Below are 21,684 nucleotides of genomic sequence, written 5' to 3'. Positions count from 1 at the left end.
AGCCACTGACCCACACACAGGGGCCAGCTCTTTGCTGTCCCTAGCCCTTCATGCTGAATGGCTGGTTTGACCCTGAACTCATGACCTTCTGTTCTGTTCCTCAGACCACAGGCGAGAAGCTGGGCAGGGCCGGATGCCTGTGGCTTCCAGGCTGCCAGGTGCAGGAGCACTAGCAGTGCCTGAGCTTTGCCAGGGCTGTCGGGGGTGCTCAGGGGCACAGCTGCTGCTGCCTGGGAGCCTGTCAGCTCTTGCCCACCAATGGCTCCACATTCATTCCACTCATTCCCTCCTGCCTGGAAGGAGAGGAAGGGGGGCTATTGGCCCACCACACCCACAGTTCTTCCTGATGCCAGTTGGGCAGTGTGGGGGAACTATCTTGGGCTCAGTAGTATTTGATGGCCTAAATACCTAGGCACAGACAATATCTGCTGAGCTCAGGAAAGGGCCACAGTGCCTGATGGCTGCAGTGCACTGTGGGCACCCCACAGCCCCAGAGTCAGGGAGGAGGGTGGGGTGGAGGGTGAAGAGCATTACTAGAAGGCTAAGACAGACCTCAGTTTCCAGGTAGGCCCTAGAGTCTCTGGAGGTTGGAGGTCATCCTGAGGCAAGAGTCACTGCCCCAGTCACCAGGCTTCCTCCCCCTCCCTTTCCTTGGCCTCATGACCAGGGCCAAAACTGCCAGGAGTTGCAGGGCAGAGGCAGCTCTGGCTCATACTTCGACCTCGGTGGCGTGGTTGGCCCAGGACTATCCATGCAGGGAGGCCTGCACCTCTGACAGTCGGTTACAGCTCGGGGTGCCCATCTTCTGTGCTTTGTGGTACATATCTGTGTCGCCGAAGTAGCGGGCCCGGTACAGCAATCCTTCCTCTGCAAAGCAATGTGGCAGGCTCAGGACACACCCTGCACACCCAGCCTGCCAGGGTGCTGCCTGGGCCTGTGGGGGAGGAGGAAGGCTGTCACAGGCCCAGGAGCTTGGGCTGAGCTGGCCTTCCACCAGGGAAGACCCTGGAGGGACAAAGACTATATGGTCCCACCTTGAAAGAGGGCTGGCAGAGGCCCCTTCTTCTAGAATGATGGTGAGGCCGGCCAAGGTGTCCTTGTCACCCTGGTCAGACCTCCTGTTGGGTCTCACGGATCTGGGCATGCAACCAGTAGGCGGCCAGAATCTGCTCCAGTCTGTCTCCACCTACTCACCTCTGGCCACCAAGATGACAGGCTGACTGCAGTGGGTTGCCGGAGCCAGGAGGAAATCACCAGGTGGCCCCTGGCTCCCAGACCCAGGGACACACATGAGCAGAGCCCAGCTCTTGGCTGGGAGGTGGCTGGAGCAGGGCAGTGCCAGGTGCTGGGCCCATAAGCCCTGGCTGAGCAGGGCTTCTCCTTTCCTTGCTCTCGGGCTTTGCCCCCACACAAACACACACACCCCCACATGCACACTCACTCTGTTGTTTTTCTTTCCAGCAGTTGTTTCGGAGATTGGCGATGTAATCATCTTCCACATTCCTTTCGACTGTCTTGAGGCTGGAGCCCGTGTACTCCTCAGAGAAGGTGTCTGCCACGTAGTAGACGACGTTCAGGTGGTCAGTGACTCGCCTGTGGATGTGGCCCACCGACCTGGCCAGGAATATACCAGGCACAAGTGGGCACAGGTCCCTGGGCCCAGGGCGGCTCTAAGGATAATGGGGTCCCACAGCCACAAGTGCAGCCGATCCCTCCCAAACCAGAGCAAGACATCACACTACACAATCGAGGGTCTGAAGGAGGGGCAGGACTTCCTACACGTGGCCCAGACTGCAGCCAGCCCTTCCGGAATTTAGGCTCTCTGCTTACCACTGTTTACTCAGGGTTCTCCCTCCCACGCCTCAGTTTCCCCATTCATCCTCTAAGCCAACTGCCAGGGCCTTGCCTACCTATCCAGGAGCTCCTGGTGTAGAGCTAAGAGCTTAGGGAGGAAGGACTCCAGGGACCCTTTTAGCTCGATCACAGGGTCTGTAGGCTGCAGGAAAGCTTCACACTCAGAAGCCAGTACTCAGGGAAGGCCAGCCCCTGCCTACCCACTGCATCTCTCCAGCCGCAGGCAGAGGGGCTGGTATCAGCCCACGGAGAGTCTCAGCCAGCAGGAGGCAGAGTTGTCCACAGCTCAACAGAGAATGTATATTTTCTTGATTCTAAGCCAGTTTTCTGCACTGTGATGGAAAATCTGCCAGAAGGGCTGGACAGAGCCAGACCAACACTGCCTCCTGTTGGCTAAGATAGATCCTGCTAGGGTCCTGGCCAGAGGCAGGCCAAGGGTGGCAGCAGACCGCTTTTACCAACAGAAACTGAGCACTCAATGCGCATGAGATACTGGGCTGGTGCTGGAATAAATGAGGGAAGCTGCTACCTCAAAGGTCAAATAACTGGCAATTGAGACCAAATATTTATTCAACAAATATTTCTGGGTATTTCTCTCTCTCTTTTCTTTGGAGAGTTTTTTTTTTTTTTTTCAATAGGGCATATGCCAGTGGAATCTGAAGCCACCAGAACTTAAACCGCGGTTGGCCATGTGGGAGTCCAGCAATGTAACCACCATGCCTTCTGCTGGCCCCATTGCTGGGCATTTCTAATGAGCCAGACATTTTATATGCATTACTCACTAGTTTTCACAAGCAGGTGGATGTTATTATTTCCATTTTATAGATGAGGAAACCAAGGCTGTCACTTGTCTAAACTCACACAGCTTCTTAGTGGAGAAGTGGGATTCAAGTTTACCCTTGTTATGTCGGACTTTAGAGTCCTTATTTTTTCCATAGTCTCAGAGGTTCCAACTAAAATTTTTTTTTAAGGTTTATTTTTAATTTTTAAAATTTAGCCATAGGGTGTGTGTGCTCACAGGAGAGAGGGAAAGACAGACAGAGACAGAGAAAGGGAAAGTTAGAAATCACCCCCCAAGGGGGATGGCCATGCCAAAATCCCTTCGACTCCATTCTCCTCTTGGGACTTTGGGCACATGTACACACACACACACACACACACACACACACACACATGTGCGTCTGGCCTGAGTTTCAAGCCACCGGGTCTAGGACTTGAACCGTAGTTAGTCACGTGGGAGTCCAGCACTTAAACTACCAAACTACCTGCTGTCCCATTTCCCTCAACCAGAATTTAAGAGCAGAGATTAATTCAGGGTCAGTAGATAAGATGGAGTAAGGAAGGTGTCATGAAGCCTAGGAAATATATGCAAAACTGTATGTGTATTGTTCTAGAGAAAAGTCTGGTAGATTTCACTGCATTTTCCTGGGGGTCTATGATACTAAAAAGATCAAAAACCACAGCTCCACAGAGAATGTATATTTTCTTGATTCTAAGCCAGTTTTCTACATTGTGATTAAAAACCTACCAGAAGGGCTAGATAGTGATTCAGCAATAAAAGGCAGTGCTCTGTGAGGCTGACCCACATGGGAAGGTTCCAGGTTCATGGCCAGAGACCTCCCTGACTATGCCACGCCTATGTGTGCCCATGACTGGGGGCTGCCTGAGGCTGGAGGTAGAGAGTAGCATTCAAGACCCTGTTGGAAGTGCTGTGTCTCTGTCTGTCTTGCTCATGGAAGTAATAAATGAATATAGTTTTAAAAAATCAACATGGGAAGATCCCTGATGGGGGAGACCAGAGCCCCTAGTCTGCCCACCACCCTGACCTTGCTCCAGCTGCAGGTACTCACGGTCTTGGGCTCAGACTGTAGGGTGGGCTGGACACCATGAGCTGGCTGAGAGCTGACACGAGGATCAGGATGAGGATGGGCATCAGCTGGACAAACACCCCTAGCCCACCCTGGGGGGAAGAAACAATGGTCACCATGCTAGACCTGCACAGGGGATGGCATTGGTCACAATGCCACCAGTTCCCTTAGTTCAATAGAGCCTAAGGGCCTTAACATCACACTCACTCATTCCCTCCCATATTAGTCCCCCGATACAGAACCCCCTCTACTTGTCAGCTTTCCCAGATAAAAACAAAGCAGCAATTGTATTAAACACAGGAGGGAGCGTGGCATACACGCTTACTTGTGAAAGAATACCAAAAAAAGCAGCAAAAGTGGCCACCTCCAGGAGCCGGGGCTGGAAGGAGACTTGTACTATATGTGGCTTTTTGAATTTGGGATCATATAAACTCATTTATTACCAATTAAAATTACCCATTAAACAGAAATACAATTCATAATAAATGTATTATTGCCTAGTAATCTGGGAATTAAACAATTCTTTTGCACCAGCTCCATAGCACAGTGGTTAGGCACTATGCAGAGAAAGCCAGATCCCACATGGCCTACCAGGGTTCGAGTCCATGCCCCATCAGCTTGAAAAACATTCTGGGTGCACGTGTGCATGCCCAGGCCCTTTGGGGGTGCATGCACGCGCATGCACTCTCTCTCTTCCCATCATGTACATATACGTGCCCTCTAGCATTAAAAAAAAATCCTCTACTGTATATTAAATATAAAAGTTTTAAATTTTTAATTAAATCAATTATTTAATTGCCAGAGAGCATATGTACTCAGAGACAGAGACGAGGGGTGGGAGGGGTGAGAAGCACCCACCAATGGGGTGTGCTGGTGCTCTTCTCCCCCATTTTTACATCTTGGTGGATTTGGGGCACAGATGCACACGTATCCAACATATTTTTCAAGTTATCAGAGCCAGGACTCTTAACTACGGCCAGCCATGTGGGATCTGGCTCCTTAAACAGTAGGCCGCAGGGCCAGTGCCAGGGCCACAACATAAGTTATTTAAAAAACGAACAAACCTTGTCAGAACAAAAGCAACCCCTCTGCCTACCAGAGCTTTAAACGCTCTGCAATTGTCTGTGAAACTTTCATTCTGGCCCACTGGCTGTTCCATCTGTGGCATACAAATGTATTTGAAGCACTGTATAGTTACGGTTTTGTATATAGTTTTTAACAGCGCTACAAAGAGGCAAGAGCCAGCACCTATGCTGTCATCCTTTACACTTCTCTTACAAACAGTAACTTTTCATTGCTTGGAAAATGTCACTATGGCTGCATAGAGGCCATTCACACTAGGATTGTCTGCAATGGAGAAGTTTCAGTATGACATTTCCCAACAGAGGCCATCAAGCCCTGCTCCTGTGGGAAATGTGGAGTGTGGCGCCCTCTGGTGTCGCTTGGCAGAATGGCTCCTAGGCTAATTGTTGGGGCACTGCTGGTCTAAAATGTGATTCCCTCCTCCAGGCCCTACACACTGGGGTGGGCACAATGCCTTCCCCCTGCTCTCCCCAGGACCTTCCTCACTCACATCACCCTGGTTCTCCCTGCGGTCCTGCCTCTGCTGGTAGGTATAGCGCATGCGGCCGTTGCTGTAGACATGAACATTACCTAGAAGACAGGGGGACGGAGTCAGGAGCTGAGGCTGCTGGGAGGGGGAAAGGCTGGCAACGTAGCCCTCCACCGTCACCCCCAGGAGACCTGGCTGTGGGGAGGGTGACCTACTAGAAGGGAAGCCACCGCCAAAGAACATGTTGAAGAGATCTTCAGGAGAAATGTCTGCCTCGAAGCCACGGTGGAAGTCCCCGTGCCCGTGGCCGTGCCGGGCTGCCTGGCTCTTGTCGTCTCCGAACTGGTCATACTGCTTCCTCTTCTCGGGGTTGCTAAGTACCGCATATGCTGTGCCAATGGCTGGAAAGGAGGTGGAAAGGTCAGGCCTGGGAGTGCTGGGGTGCGCTGGAGGCTCCCCAGGCAGGTGTTCACTGTTTTCAGGAACTGTGGTGCTTTAGGAAGCAGGAGTCCTTGGGCCAGCAGGAAGCTTGGCCGTGGGGCATGTGTGGAGAGAGGGGCATGCACTAGACTGTGAGGAAACCTGGGCATCCTGGCTGGGTGCAGGTTTAGCACCCAGGCTCCTTGGATGATGGCCGAGCTTATTCTGTGTGCCAGGCCTGGTAGGGGCTGTGTCTCATTCACTCCGAACAGCAACCCTATCCATTTTACCAACGAGAAACAAGGTTCAGGAGCTCTGGTATTGCAGAGCTGGGAATCAAATCCAGGTGTATCTTGCTTCAAGTTTTCTCTCTGACTTTATGAAAACTACATTCCTTAGGTGCCCAGTGGGATGGGGCACCCCTTTCTGGAGGTTATGTGATACCGATGTCAGAGAGGCAAGACAAACACATGATGACCTTGTTGTGAACAGGAGCTGCTGGGAGGGGCCAAATCCCTGGGTGATGTGACCAGGGCGTGTCCTCCTCCCTGGGGTCCAGGCCTCAGGTGCTGTTTCCTACTCAGCCTGCCGCCCAACCCTCCCTAAGCTCCTTGGGCGAGAAGCTTGGGCCCAAAGGACCCAGCTCTGGGCCCTCCTCAGTCCCTCACTCCTCAAGCCACCCCTGCTCCCAGAGCACTGGGTCAAAGCTGTACCTGCTTCATGATCTGCAGCCCCTAGAAATGTGGTGGGCAGACTCCCTGTTTTTGAGAGGTTTTTGCTATAGGGCGCGTGCGCTCGCCAGACAGACAGAGAGAGACAGAGAGATAGAAAGCAGGAAATCACCCCCCAGGGGGGATGGCCACGCCGCAATCCCTTCTCCTCCATTCTCCTCTCGGGATCTTGGGCACGCACGCACATGCGCCCGGCGTGAGCTTAAGCCACCGGGTCCGGGACTCGAACCGCGGTCGACTACGTGGGAGTCCAGCGACATAGCCATTACGCTAACTGCTGGTCCCGGCAGACCCCCTTTCTGCCAAGGCCAGAAGTGGCTTCTTAGGACATGCTGGGACTGGCTGCAGGCAGAGGTCAGGGTGGGCTGGCTCACCCCTCCCCCTTGTCCTCCTCCCTCGGGGGCACATCCTGGGAGGCAGCATGCCAGGTTTTGGGGTCTGTTTAGCCACGTGCTGCCCTCTGGCTCTGGTCATGGCCCAGGACTGCACAGGTGCCTGCCGGGCCAGGCAGGACTTGTCACATGCTGTCTCCCAAAGGTAAGCAGGGGGTGAACAGGTGGGAACGAGAGGAGGCAGCCATGGATGTGGGCACCACAGAGCTGTGGTCAGTGCCCATGGTGCCTTCCGGGTAGATCCAATACAATGAGTGAAGGGCAGCTCACAGCTCCAGCTCATGAAGCACTCATCCCAGAATCAACCAACCTGAGGCCTCCACTGCAAGGGCTATGGATGTATGGGAAGACTGACCGAAGCTGCCGGTACTGAGGGGTGCACCAGAGGCCCCTCAGTGAGGGAGACTTCCTGAGATGGGCAGCTACAAGGCGCCAGGATGAAAAGCATGTGGACGAGTCTTGGTCACTGTGTAACCTCGGGAGACACAGCTCAGTTCCTCCTGTCACCCAGGGATGAGGAGCAAGGGGAGGCAGGAGTGGAGCTACTTGACCTCTGACAGACTCTGCATGGCTAGAGGTGGCTAAGCCTGGGGGCCTTCCTGGGAAAGCTGACTTGGCCTCTTACTCTCTGCCAAGGATGGAGATAACACCAGAGATCCAGGCCAGCTTACCTTTGAAAGCTTCAGTGGCACCAGGTGCATGGTTCTTGTCCGGGTGGAACTTGAGGGCTAGTTTGCGGTAGGCCTTCTTCAGGTCCTCATCTGAGGCCCCCCTGCTCACCCCCAGGATCTCGTAGTAATCTTTGCATTGCTTGACCCTGGGGGAGGGAGAAGAGGGTGGTGGGGGGCCAGGGCTATGCAGTGAGGTAGGGCAGGAACAGGCAGTGTGGGCACAGGCTCCACAGGCTGCAGGGCTCAGCAGGGTCAGCTGTCCGACCTCGGGCACCAGGCAGCCTCATGTGCTCCAACTGTGACGATGCCCGCAGGGCCCACGGCAACACCAAGAATGCATGTAGTGGGGCCAGCAGGTGGCATGGTGGTTAAGGTGCTGGACTCCTACATGGCCATCCACAGTTCAAGTCCCTGACCTGGTAGCTTGCTTTTATGCTCTCCCTGTCTCTTTCTGGTGAGCACATGTGCCCTGTAGCAAATTACAACAACAAAAAAAAGGAAATAAAATTAAATAATTCTTTAAGAGAATAAAGGAACACAAGTAGGATTTAAGAGGCTGTTTTCTGCGTGGCCAGTATCCCTTTTCTTCCTGCTAACAGCACCCTCACTGGAGGCCAGCTTGGGTGGACTGTCAGTGCCTGTCAGAGACCTCAGCACCTGGTGCACGTGTCCCTCAGCCAACTTACTCTCTCCTGGCAACCTGAGTCTTGGGTATATAGAATATAGGTCCGAAACCACAGGTTATCTGTTCACCCTGATCACAGTGTCCCAAAGATAGCCTGTTTCTCTCCCATCGAGCCCCACATTCACATCGGCCCCTGGGAACCTCCTGGTTCTTGGCTTTCTCTAGGCACTCCCGCCCCTCCTCCATCAGTTTCTACTGTCTACAACTGAGGGGGGGGCCGGTCAAAGCACTGCTAGGTCAGAGGTGTAAAAACCTGGCCTGTGCTTTCGTGACAAGCCATATTCATAGGTGGTCACATGCCGGCTGCCCCCGGTCCCAAAGCCAGCCTGCCAGAGTCTTCACTAGCAGCCAGGACACACAGGCATGTCCTCCCAGGGATTCTCAAGTCAGCTGGCGGAGGCCTGGGGAGGGTGAGAGCTGGGAGCGTCCAGTCCTAAGAAGCCATGGCTGGTTGCTCTCACGCCTAGCAGTGAGCTAACTCCTCTTGTCTCTGCTCCACCCACACAAGCTCTGGTCTGAAAGGGTCTTTGTTGGGAGTGGGGGAGAATCTGGAGGGGAGAGCAGGCTCTACTCTGTCTGACAAACAAAGCTGTATCAGGAGGCCCAGGGCCCGCCTGGCCAGTGGCAGAGGAAGCTGGCATGTCAGGGTTTCCAGCCTCTGCTGTGGGTCGTCTTGGTGGGAGGAGACAGCGGGGTCCTGGCTCCACACTGTATTCCAGGACCGTGTGGGAAGTTAGACTCCTTGGGCCTCCACTACCCTCCAACACCCTTCCAAGACTCCACTCAGGGCACAGACAGAAGTGAGGTGGAGGGTGCACCGCCAGGGCCTTCTCCCTGGGCTCCGGTCTTGCCCGCCCAGCACGCGCTCTACCTCTTCACGGCTGCCACTTGTTCTGCCGTGTAGCCTTTGGTGCTCTCCCCTCCTCCAGCTTCACCGTTGGCCGAGGGGGCATCAGTCCCACCTGCTTTCCTGTGGGTGGCGTGAGCTGCTTCTGTGGGTGGGGGTTGGTCACCAGCAGGCTGTGGTTTCTGGTTGAGGGACTCGATCAGGGCTGTGCAAGGCAAGGAAACCATTGAGGGTCCTGCTCCAGCGGGGCTAGTGCCTTGGCTGAAGGTCCCCTACATCCCGCACGCTTCCCCTCCCGGCAAGTCACCAGCTCCTTCCTGATCTGGCTACTCATGGGATAGTCGCCTGCCTTCTTGAGATCCACAGTCCTCAGACGGCAGGGTATAGGGCTTTTTCTTTCACTTAAACATTACTTTTTAAAATAAAAATACTAAATCTATATCATTCACAGAAAAATTACAATAATTGCTTTATTTTTCAGATAATATATGTACATATATATTTTTTCCTTTTAAATTTAGGCAGAATTTTGATATTCTGATAATCTTCAAAAGGCACACTTGGGCTTTATTAATAAACCTTAAAGTATTCTAAATTTTTTTTAGGGGTAGGCAGTAGGTAACATGGAGGTTAAGGTGCTAGATCTCACATGACCAACGGCTCAGTTCAAGTCCCTGACCCGGTGGCTTGAAAATCATGCTGGGTATGTGTGCCTGTGTGCCCAAGATCCCAAAAGGGGAATGGGGAAGGGACTGTGCCATGATCATTGCCCCTGGAGGCTGATTTCTTGCTTTCTCTCACTCTCTTTCTCTCTCTTTCTCTGTCTCTGGTGAGAGCATGCGCCCTATAACAAAATTTAAATAATAATAATAATAATAATAACAACAACAACTAGAGAGCGAATGCATTCATGAGAGAGAGGAAGCACTCCCCAGGGGAGATGGCCATGCCACAATCCCTTCTCCTCCACTCTCTTCTTAGGATTTTGGGCACGCACGCACACATGCCCACTGCGTTTCTCAAGCCATTGGGTCCAGCCACACCGTCGGTCACGTGGGATACAGCCACCTTAACCATCATGCTACCTGCTGGTCCCTGGAGCTCCTAGAGAAGCTTTTATTCTGGTATCTCTGGAAGCTGGTCCAGGCTGAGTCTGATCCTGGTAAGTTCTACAGGCAACATAACCAGTCATCAAGTTGCCACAGGTACACGGGAACACCAGCCAGGAGATGGGACGGGCCTTCTCAGGGAAGACTCTGGAAGCTTTTCAGGGCAGTTACAGGGTGTTAGCCACCCTAATTTTCCTACACTGTGGAAACAAAGTCCAAAGGAGAACGAATGTGCTCCAGGTCACAGAGGACTCCTGCTCGCGTTGATGGCTGGCAATTAGGTCTCTCCTGTGGCCTGGGTACCCCCTGCCAGGTCCGTGGGATGTGACTGCCTTGTCCTGACTCACTCTTACATCCCTCATGGCACAAGAGGCTGATGAACAACATCACAAAAGAGTTAGGAGGCAGAGCAGCCTAAGGCCTGGCTCTGACCCTCTCAGCACAGCTGGCAGACCTTAGAAATCAGTGGAAGAGAATAACACGGGCCTGGGAGAGCAGTGGCTGAGAGAACTCCCACAGCCAAAGCCACCAGGGGCTGACCCTCCTCAAACTAGACTTGGCAGTGAGAGGGTCTGACGGGTTCAAACCTGGCTTGGCCACTTGCTGGTGGGGTCATCTGAGACAGTTAATTTAGTGACTCTATGCAAAACCATACCATCCTCATACATGTGTGGATACATATATGAAACTTAGCACAATGCCTAGCAAATAGCTGTTACTGCTACTTTTGTTATCAGGCAAAACTTCCAGTATCTCTCCATGTACCTTTTTTTTTTTAGGAGAGGTTTTTGCTATAGGGCACATACCTTCGCCAGAAAGACAGATAGACAGACAGAAAGCGAGAAATCACCTCCCAGGGGGATGACTATGCCGCGATCCCTTCTCCTCCATTCTCTTCTCGGGATCTTGGGCACGCACGCACATGCGCCTGGCATGAGTTTAAGCCACTGGGTCCGGGACTCAAACCACGATCGACTACATGGGAGTCCAGTGACATAGCCATTACTCCAACTGCTGATCCCTCTCTCCATGTACCGCAGTGCTCCAAGTGAGTCAGAAAAGGGAGGCCAGAGTGGGCAAAGGGCCCATTCTGTTTATTGGAGACTGACAGCTCTGGGCCCTTTGCTAACTAGCTGCATGGCCTTGTCCTTAGCTAATTCTTCAGTGAAGACAAGATTCCTGACCTTATAGGATTGCTTGGAAGGGTAAATAGGATTCAACAAAATAATGTGAGGGTCAGTCCTAACTAATCGCTAAGGGAGCTAGATCCCACATGGCTGACAATCAGCCCTGGTGGCTTGAAGAACACACCAGGCATGAATGCATATGTGCCCAGAATCCTGGTGGAATGGAGAATGGAGGAAGGGGGATTGTGGCATGACCACATCCCAACAACTGGCTTGCTTTCTTACTTTCCCTCTCTCTTTCTCTTCTTTCCCTCTCTCGGAACACGTGTACCCTCTGGCAATAAAAAGAAAGTGAATGAAAAGATTGAGCACACAGTGAGACTCATGATGGCTGAGTGACTTTAGCAGTCAATCCCACCCTGGGATTTCACCAGCACAAGAACCTCTCTCACCCTCAGATCCTGACTCCCAGATCATGAATGCCAAAATTCTTTAGCAACCATTCTCCCCTCTCCTGATGTCTGGCCTTCCCGACTTGGTCAGAGATCATCCAGACCAACCATTATTTGTATGCTGAGAAACGGAGGCCTATAGGTGTTCTCATGAGCTCCCTGAAAAACTGGGTGTTTTCCACCATTGTTGCTAGTCTCAGGCAAAGTCAATGAGTAGCAGGCTGCCAGGTACCAGACAGAAACGCCCAGAAAGGGACCAATTGGTTCTATTACTCCTGCTCTGTGACCTCCCAACTTAGGGCCCAGCTACCGTCCTGCAGTTAACTGTCCAGCCCTGGGTGCCACCCTGCCCCACCTCGCGCAGGAGTTTTAAGTCCCCTCACGTCCTTTATACTGAGGAGGCTGACATGTGCGGTTCCACAATCTTCAAGGTTGCTCTGAGCCTCCCCTCCCGGATCCCGGTCCCTCCCTCCATCTGTCCTACTTCTCCAAGAGCATTCTTAGTCTTGACCCTTCCCTTTCACGTCTGTCTTGTCCTTCTCCCATTTGGCCTCCGCGGCATCTGACAGTGCTGCTTACCACCTCCTTCACCTCTCCATGGCTACTGGCTGCTGCCCTCTCCTGGGACTGCCTCTTCTGCTGTTGCTCCATCTCATTTCGCTGCTTCCTCCACCTTGGCCCAATGGCTATGGGCAGATGTGGCCCATGGATGTGCCTGCAGCAACTTTCTCTCTATGGAGAGAGAGAGCTGGAGCTCTCTCCTGCGTTCCCAGCTGACAGTTCCTCTGGCACCTCCCACTCTGCCTGCCTCTCTCCACCCCAGTCCTTCAGCCTGGGCTGCTGCTTAGTCACACAGGTCTCGGTTCTGATTCCCCGACATTCCAAGTGATTCTCCTCACATTCCTCTTTCACACAATGACCTCCCCAGTGACCTTGTCTTTCCCATATTGCCCCATCTCAGGCTCTCATAACTTCTAACCTACTCAAGGCACTGTCACCTAACTCGTTTCCTGCCCCGAGTCTCTCCTCCCTCTCTAACCTAATACGCTGTTCTTTTTAAAGAATACCCTCTGGGGCTGGCTCTCTGGTGCAGTAGTAATGTGCTGCTCAAGAGAAGCCAGATCCCATGTGGTCACCTCAGTTCCAATCTTGGTCAGCCTGAGATAGGTTGGGCACTCGCACAAGTGCCTAGGATCCAATGGGCAGGTCCTTCCCTCTTTCTCTGTCATATGCCTGTGTACATGTTCTATCATGATAAAGAAAAAAAAATGTAAGATTTTCGGCTTTAGGGTGCTTGCATGTGCGAGAGAGACAGAGAGGGAGATATAGAGTGGAAAGTGAGAAATCGTCCCCGGGGAATGGCCACACTGCAATCCTTTTTCCTCCATTCTCCTATCAGGACTTGTGGTGCACGTGCACACACAGATACACATGCCGAGTGTGTTTTTCAAGACACCGGGTCCAGCACTTGAAACACACACACACACACACACACACCCCTACTGTGTTTTTCAAGCCATTGGGTTTATTAGGACTTGAACCATGAAGTTGGCCATGTGCGACCCAGAACCTTAACCACCATGCCACCTGCTGGCCTGAAAAAATAATTTTTTAAAAGTACCTTCATCTTATTCTTTCTACCAGAAACTTCAATGGTTTCCTCACTAACTACAAAATACAGTGAAAATATCTTGGCCTGGCAGAAGAGAATTTGCATAATCTAGCCCCATCTTACTTTCCTACCTAATCTTCGCTATATACCAATTATGACTTCCGCGGCCTCTAAGTCTTACTACACTCAATCCCTTCTCCCAAACCCCTTACAGCTTCCGGCACCCATGCCTTTTCCTGGTGTGCCTTTCCCAAGTCTTGTACCTTCCTGTTTTACTCTCCAAAGCCATATCTCATGTTAGATGACATTATTTATTTCTTTAAAAATTATTGATTTATTTTTTTTTTTGAGAGGTTTTTTGCTATAGGGCGTGTGCGCTCACCAGACAGAGAGAGACATAGAGACAGAAAGCGAGAAATTGTAATGGCTATGTCACTGGACTCCCACGTAGTGGGTTCGCGTCCCGGACCCGGTGGCTTAAAACTCACGCCGGGCGCATGTGCATGCGTGCCCAAGATCCCGAGAGGAGAATGGAGGAGAAGGGATTGTGGCGTTACCGTCCCCCCTGGGGGGTGATTTCTCGCTTTCTGTCTCTATGTCTCTCTCTGTCTGTCTGGCGAGTGCACGTACCCTATAGCGAAAATCTCTCCCCCCACAAAGAAAAAAAATAATTTATTTATGGGACCAGCAGATGGTGTAATGGTTACATTGCTGGACTCCCACACAGTTAACCATGGTTCAAGTCCCGGACCCAGCAGCGGCTTAAAATTCTCACTGAGTGCATGTGCTTGTGTGCCCAAAATCCCAAAAGGACAATGGAGGAGAAGGGACTGTGGTGTAGCCATCCCCTCTAGGGGGTGATTTCTCACTTTCTCTCTCTCTGTTTCTCTCTGGCAAGCGTACGTGCCCTGTAGCAAAAACCGCTCTACAAAAAAAAAAAAAAAAAAGAGTGTTTGTCATTAGTATTATTTCTTTAATTTGGCTAGAGAGAGACCAGGGGTGGGGGAAGCAAGCTGCCAGGTCTGGGACACAAACCACGGTCAATCATGTGGGAGTCCAGCACTCCAACTGCCATACCACTTGCAAGCCTGAGATGGTATTTTTATGCCCTTGCTTCAGCACCCACTACACTGTTCATTACCGAGGAGACTGTCTTCCACCCTCCCTCCCCAGCACTCTTCTATCTTCCCGTATGACTGTGAACCCATGGATGCAGTGATTGGATTTTTCATGCCCATCCTTAAGCCTTCAGCTTCTAACCTTGTCCTTAATTTTCATTCAATCATACTTATTGAGTCACTGGAAAAGTCATGACATGTTTTTCTATGCAAACATACATCATGACTTTCCTGAGGACCCAATGTTACCTTTTGCCTTGTAATTTATTTTTCTGTAAATCTGTCACTTTCATTAGATTGTAAGCTCTTTGAGATGAGGAATCACATTTTACCAATCCTGCTATACCACTTAGCAGCAAGCAGGACTTTGAGAACCAAAAAACACACAAAAGAGGGGCCAGCAGGTGGCACAGTGGTTAGGACACTGGACTCTCACTTAGCCAACAGCAGTTCAAGTCCTGGGCCTGGCAGCTTGCTTTCTCATTCTGCCCCCCTCCCATCTCTCTCTCATGAGCACATGTGCCCTGTAGCAAATCAAAAAATAATGATAAATAAATTAAAATAGGATTAAATTAAAAATTAATCGGATGATTCTTTTTAAAAAGTTAAATGAATAATTCTTTAAAATAAACAAAACAAAGTCTGTTGCACTGAATGAACATCTGGAATGAGCAAAAATCCAAAGCATCCACCATCTTTTTTTTTTTTTTTTTTTTTTTTTAATTTTTGCCAGAGGGTACCTGTGCTCACAGTATGGTTGTGGTGGGGGACAGCCTCCACGGGGAATGGTCATGCTGCAATCCTTTCTCCGCCATCTCTCCCTTCTTTGAAGATTTTGGTCATGCATGCATGTGTGCCCAGCATGTTTTTTAAGTTGCAGGGTGCAGGACTCAAACCACATAGCTGGCCACTTGGGATCCAGCCACCTTAACCACCACACCACGGACTTGCCCTGTCTAATGTATATTTTCTACTTTTTAATTTTATGTAAGTCACTCACTCTACACCACATGTCTCCCAGAAATCAAGATCCATTTCTTTATTAGTTCTTAAAATTTTGTTATAGGACATGTATACTTGCTGGAGAGGGATAGAGAGAGAGAGGGAAAGTAAAAAAATTACTCCCTGGAGACGGCCATGTTGCAATTCCTCATTTCTATTCTCCTCTTAAGATTTTTTCAGTATGCACACACATGTGCCCAGTGTGTTGTTGTTTTTAAAAGAATTATTTATGTAATTTTATTTATTCATTCATTTATTTTCATTTGACCAGAGAAAGACAGACACACAGAGAAAAGGAAAGTGAGAAAGCAAGTTACCAGGTCCAGGACTTGAACATGGTTGGCCACATGGGAGTGTCCAACGCCTTAACCACCATGCCGCCTGCTGCTGCTGCTACCCGCTGTGCCCAGTGTTTTTTTCAAACCACCAGGTCTAGGTCTTGAATCACACAGTCAGCCATGTAGAATCCAGAACCTTAACAACCATGCCATCTGGCTGGTCCATCATTTAATATTTTTAAACTAAGATTTCCCAGCCCCTGACCTAAACTAACACCAGGTCCATGTCAGCTCAGTGTAGGGCTGCAAAGCCACCAGATGAAGTTTACACAGTTATGAAGTGTTTTTGTTTGTTTGTTTATTTATTTGCTTGTTTATTTCTTTTAATTTGACCAGAGAGGGAAAGAATGAAAAAGAATGAGAGAGAGAGACAGAGAGAGAGAGCCACCAGGTCTGGGACTCCAACAGCAGTCGGCCATGTGGGAGTCCAGCACCCTTAACCACTGTGCCACCTGCTGGCCCTGAGGCATATATTCTTTCCAGAGAGCACAAAAATGACAACCATGCAGCAGGTAATTCTGCCTGAGCTGGAGCCCTGGAGTGGACACTCATTCAAGCTCCTGAACAGGAGCTTCCTGCTGCCAGAAAGAGTCCCACTGGCTCTGTTGTGACCATCCTTTCTCAGTTGCCTCTCCTGAGTCTCAGCTACATCAGAGCCAGGCAGAATTCTGACAGCTGGAGGGCCCTTACCCGCTCATGTTCCCCACTTAGAGAGTGTGACTTATTTAATGGGGAAGCTCCTTGAGCAGGATTCCTCCAGAGTCCTGGCAAACACAGACTGCAGACCTCTCTAGGCGGAGGCAAATGGGCCAAAGGTCAACCTGCAAAGTCAGGAGAGAGGAAAGTTCAGGCATTTGAGGCTGCTGCTTCTGCCAGTGGTTCCCTTTCTCAATTTCACAATGTGGGCAGGGAGGTGTAGGAGGCTGACTGCTGCTCTTCAATTTCATTTCATTCCTTTAATAATAATTACAGTCACAGAACTTTCCAATTTCTGGGCTGGTCCAGTGGCCTAGGGAGTTGGATCCCACACGATCAGCCTCAGAATTCAAATCTTGGCCCCTGAGGTGGTTTGAAAATCACACTGTGTGTAGGAACCAGCAGTTAGCGTAATGGCTATGTCGCTGGACTCCCACGTAGTCGACCGCGGTTCGCGTCCTGGACCCGGTGGCTTAGAACTCATGCCGGGTGCGTGTGCGTGCCCAAGATCCCGAGAGGAGAATGGAGGAGAAGGGATTGCGGCGTGACCATCCCCCCGGGGGGTGATATCTCGCTTTCTGTCTCTATGTCTCTCTCTGTCTGGCGAGCACACGCGCCCTATAGCGAAAAGAATCTCTCCAAAAAAAAAAAAATCACACTGTGTGTATATGTGTGGGCGTGTATATGTGCCCCAAATCCTGACAGGGTAGAGAAATGGAGAAGGCATTGTGGTATGACCATGCTCCATTGTGGGGAGAATGCTTTCTCCATCTCCCTGTCTGTTTTTCTCTGGTGGGGGGGGGGAGGGAATACATACACCCTCTGGCAAATTAAAAGAAGAAAACTTTCTAATTTCTAGCCATGTAGTCATGGGCCAGTCCCTTACACCTGGTATGTTTCCTCATCTATATAATAAAGATAATGATCTATGCTCTACCTCCCTGACAGGGTAGGTCCAAATGAGAAAACACATTTGAGGGGCCAGCAGGTGGCATGGTGGATAAGGGTAATGGATTCCCACATGGCCGATTCCAATTTCAGTCTGGGACCTGGCAGTTTTGCTTTCTCACTTTCTCATTCTGTCCCTCTCTGGGGGGACAGAATGTAAATAAAGTTAAATAAAATAATTTTTTTTAAAAAAGAAAACACATTTGAAAGAGCTTTCTAAACCAAAAGGCCCTATGGGTATCATTGTTATTCACATTTTTTTGTGCCAACCCTCTAAATTCCCAGATAAGGAAACCGGAGCTCAGAAAAGTCACATAGTATTTTTCTTCTTTAACTTTTGCTATAGGGCGTGTGCTCCCTGGAGACAGACAAAAACAGAGTGAGAGGGATAGTGAGAAAGCACCTCCCAGCTGGGATGGTCATGCAGCAGTCCCCTCTCTTCCGTTTCTCCTTTCAGGATTTTGGGAATGTAGCACGCACATCTGGCATGTTTTCCAAGCTGCTAGGTCCAGGACTTGAACTGCACAGTTGGTCATGTGGGATCAAGACACTCCAACCACTATGCCACCAGCAGGCCCATGACATAGGTCTTCTAATTCTTTAATTTTTCTTTTAAGTTTTGCTATGAGGTACATGCACTCATCAGAGAGAGAGAGAGTGGGAAAGTGGAAAAGCACCCTCCAGAAGGGATGGCCAGCCACAATCCCTTCTCCTCCATTCTCCTCTCAGGATTATGGGTGCACACATACAAGCCTGCTATGTTTTTCAGCTGAACCACTGGTCAGTTGGCCATGTTGGATCCAGCCACCTTGACCAACACATCATTGGCTGGCCTTCCTTTTTTTTTTTTTTTCCTATATTTAATTTGACATGTAATAATTTTATATATTTTTGGGGTACAGTGTGATGTTTGGATTCCTGCATATAGTGTGTAATAATCAAATTAGAGTAATTAGCATATTCGTCACCTCAAACTCATTCATCATTTCTTTGTGCTAAGAGTATTCAAGGTCATTTTTTTTTTTTGGAGAGGTTTTTCGCTATAGGGCGCGTGCCCTTGCCAGACAGACAGAGAGAGACATAGAGACAGAAAGTGAGAAATCACCCCCCAGGGGGGATGGTCACGCCGCAATCCCTTCTCCTCCATTCTCTTTTCGGGATCTTGGGCATGCACGCACACGCACACGCGCCCGGCGTGAATTTTAAGCCACCGGGACCGGGACACGAACCGTGGTTGACTATGTGGGAGTCCAGCGACATAGCCATTACACTAACTGCTGGTTCCCCAAGGTCATTTCTTATAGCCATTTCGAAATATACAATATATTAATGTGAATTATAGTCATCCTACCATGCAATAGAACAATAGAACCTGCTCCGCCCATCTATAACTTTGTCCAATCCCTCCCTCCCCACTACACTTCCCAGCCTCTGGGAACCACCATTCTACTCTCTCCTACTATGACATCAACTTTTTTTAGATTCTACAATTAAGTGAGATCATGTGGTATTCTCTTTCTGTGCCTGGCTTATTTGACTTAACCTGAGTCTTCCAATTCTGAGCGTCTGACACATGCCAGATAGCTAACAAGTAACCACAGGCACAAAACATGTTATCTTTCTACCCTCCAGCTTGTATTTAAAAACTTGTATTAAAAAGCAGGGTGCGGGGCAGTTCCTGGGATGACGAGTAGTAAAGACACCGTCGCTAGACTCTCCCTGGTTTAGGAGCCTTCAGTCCGGGCCACAAAGCAGCTGATGCTTAGCAGAGTCCATGTGACCTGCCACTAATGGATTCTTGGGAGTGAGGATGGGCTGGGCAGGGGTTGGCTGAAGCTGGCACCTCCAACAAGGCCATCCACTACGAACCTCACTGGCGGGAGGGTGCGAGGAGCCGGGTCTCAGGGGCAGAGTGCAGTGGATAAAAAGCCAGGGTCCCGTTTCGGGAGGGTGGTCGGTTTCTGGCCATAGTCTGAGGACTGAAGTTATGGAGGCGTCTTTCCAGAAGCGCCCGAAGGTCGGAAGTCTTTTCCTCTCTAGAACCCACTCTTTGCCCCGGAGGAGTTATGTTTTCTTTCCCCCGGAGGAGTTATGTTTATTTCCCTGAACTATAAAATTTCTCAAGCCGGCAACTGGCCCTGGGCCACCGAACGGCCCCTTGGGAAAAGTAGTTCGAATTCGCTTCCAGGTAAGTCCACTTCGCCCTATCGGCCAGCGCATCTCATTCCCGGGAACCTCAAATCCCAGAGGGTTCCGCAAGCACCTTGACGGGCAAAGTCCCGGCCGCCCCTGCCCGCAGGTGTCCAACATCCCGCAGAGGCGTGGGAGGGCGGGACTACACCTCCCAGCAGCCACCGCGCACCCCAGTGCGCAGGCGTAGCCGCGCCTCGCCACCCCTCCCCCTCCTCCAACTGCTCCCGTCGGTCCGTTCCTGGGTTCCCCCCATCAGCTCTAATGTCCCCCTCTGTCTCCAGCGTTTCGCACTCACCACGAACTCGTGGCGTCGGGTACAGGCGCTGCGCCTTCTCCAGGAAGCGGAGGGCTCGGTCGGGCTGGTTGCTCTGGATGGCCTTGAGGGCGATGCTAATACAGCGCTCGGCTTCATCCTTGTTAGATTCCATGGCGGAACCAGAGCGCAGAACCAGGGAGGGGGAGGCCGGGCGAGCGAAGGGCTGCGCCAGCCGCCGGCGCGTCGCGGAGCAGGCCGGCGCGGGGTGATGACACAAACCCTCCGCCCCTGCTGTTCGAGTTTTGAGCGAAGGCGGAAGCGCTACCGTATGTCTTCTAAGAGAGGGTCGGACGTCTGGATTCGGTGTTAGCAATATTCCTAGAGCCCAAGGTGTCACGTTCTGGAAGTCCTAAGGTTGAGTATGTTTGCACAGACGGCGGTCGCTTACTGACTAATTGAACAGATATTTATTCAGTACCCACTACTCGTCGGACACAGTTATATGATGGTGAGACAGTGGTGAACAAGAAAAAGCCTCTGCCCATGGGGCCAGCAGATGGCTTAGCGATTACGTTGCTGGACTGCCACGTGACTGACCACGGTTCAAGTCCTGGACGCGGTGGCTTAAAATTCGCGCCAGGCACTTAGAGTGAGTGCCCAAGATCCCTGGAGAGGAATGGAGGAGCCGGGATTATGGCGTCTTTCCCTCTCACCCTTTCTAAGATTTCTCACCCCCTAAGGCAAAAATCTCTTTACAAAAGAGAGAGAAAGCCTTCACCGTATGGACTTGCAATCTAGTGTGTAGGTGGGTGGGAAACATCCAATAAATATATATTTAATATTTAGGTAGTGATAAACGCTATGAAAAATACAGGGAGAGTGGAAAGCCCTATATCCCCCTACCCCGCCCCCAGAGATTTTTTTATCTATAGAGAAGCGAAGAGAGAGATACAGGAAGTGCTGCAATCCCTTCTCCATTGTCCTCTGGGATTTTAGGCACACACATATGCCTGGTGTAAGTTTCAAGACTCTGGGTTGGAACTCAAACCACAGTGGACCATGTGGGAGTCCAGCGACCTAACCATTATGCCACCTGCTGGTCCCAGGAAGCGCTATTTGATAAGAGAAATTTCTCACAAGTTGCCATTTTAGAAAAAGTTCATTTCTTCAAAAAGAGAGAGATAAGCACCCTAACACTGCAGTCCAATCTCAGCCTCAGCCAACCTGGACCATGGGCGCGTGCATGCACACCACCGTGCACAGCAAAGTTCTGGGGCAAATCGAGTTTCTCCTCATGTCAGTGCAGCTGCACCACCACCTGACCCCTCAAAAGCTGTCATTTTAACAGGTACCGGAATTCAGGAGAAAGAGCAGTTACAGGGCCAGCCCTGTGTGTGTGTGTGTGTGGAGGGTTCATATACTAGACAAACAAGGGTTAATGAAAAAGGCATAAAATGAGCCTTACCTAAGGAAATAAGTAAGCTTGCTTAGGGTAAGAGCTCAAGATAAAACCCCCTGAGATAAGGTTTACAAGAGGGAAAGCAGATGTTCAACCTGTCTAGCACCACCTCTGGCAATCACCTGTAGCCGCCGCATTCCTGAGAGTCAATAGAGTCAATAGACACCCATCCAGACCAGAGCTTGCAGAGTTTATCCTTATTCTACCCTCCACCCCATGACAGACCATAAAAGGAGACCTTCCCCACGGAAAGGTGGGAACCTGCAAACCTGTGAACCTGCTCAGGTCTCACTCAGGTACTCTCACCTATGCTTTGAGCTCTAATAACTTCTGTTCATGCTCATGTTTCTGTCT

General features: G+C 50.6%; 1 protein-coding gene across 2 annotated transcripts in view; it reads right to left on the bottom strand.

The window, feature by feature from the left end:
- The window catches only part of DNAJB12 (DnaJ heat shock protein family (Hsp40) member B12), a 22,522-nt gene extending 2,381 nt beyond the window's left edge, over window positions 1-20,141 (bottom strand). Inside the window, exons 1-8 of one of the 2 annotated variants that reach the window (XM_027768891.1) lie at window positions 19,911-20,141; window positions 9,045-9,225; window positions 7,489-7,634; window positions 5,490-5,675; window positions 5,296-5,375; window positions 3,705-3,814; window positions 1,442-1,614; window positions 716-867 (exon numbers count right to left, since the gene is read on the bottom strand). In XM_027768891.1, the coding sequence (XP_027624692.1) occupies window positions 746-867; window positions 1,442-1,614; window positions 3,705-3,814; window positions 5,296-5,375; window positions 5,490-5,675; window positions 7,489-7,634; window positions 9,045-9,225; window positions 19,911-20,043 (1,131 nt within the window). In that variant the 5' untranslated portion in view covers window positions 20,044-20,141 and the 3' untranslated portion in view covers window positions 716-745. The remainder of the gene's footprint in view (window positions 1-715; window positions 868-1,441; window positions 1,615-3,704; window positions 3,815-5,295; window positions 5,376-5,489; window positions 5,676-7,488; window positions 7,635-9,044; window positions 9,226-19,910) is intronic. The other variant, XM_027768890.1, reaches the window with a different exon arrangement.
- Window positions 20,142-21,684: the final 1,543 nt, after the last annotated feature.

Source organism: Tupaia chinensis, unplaced genomic scaffold, assembly GCF_000334495.1.
Source record: "Tupaia chinensis unplaced genomic scaffold, TupChi_1.0 Scaffold148012_1, whole genome shotgun sequence".
NCBI lineage: Eukaryota > Metazoa > Chordata > Mammalia > Scandentia > Tupaiidae > Tupaia > Tupaia belangeri.
The sequence above is the reverse complement of the archived record's forward strand: the minus strand, read 5'-3'. Positions and strand labels throughout refer to the sequence as shown.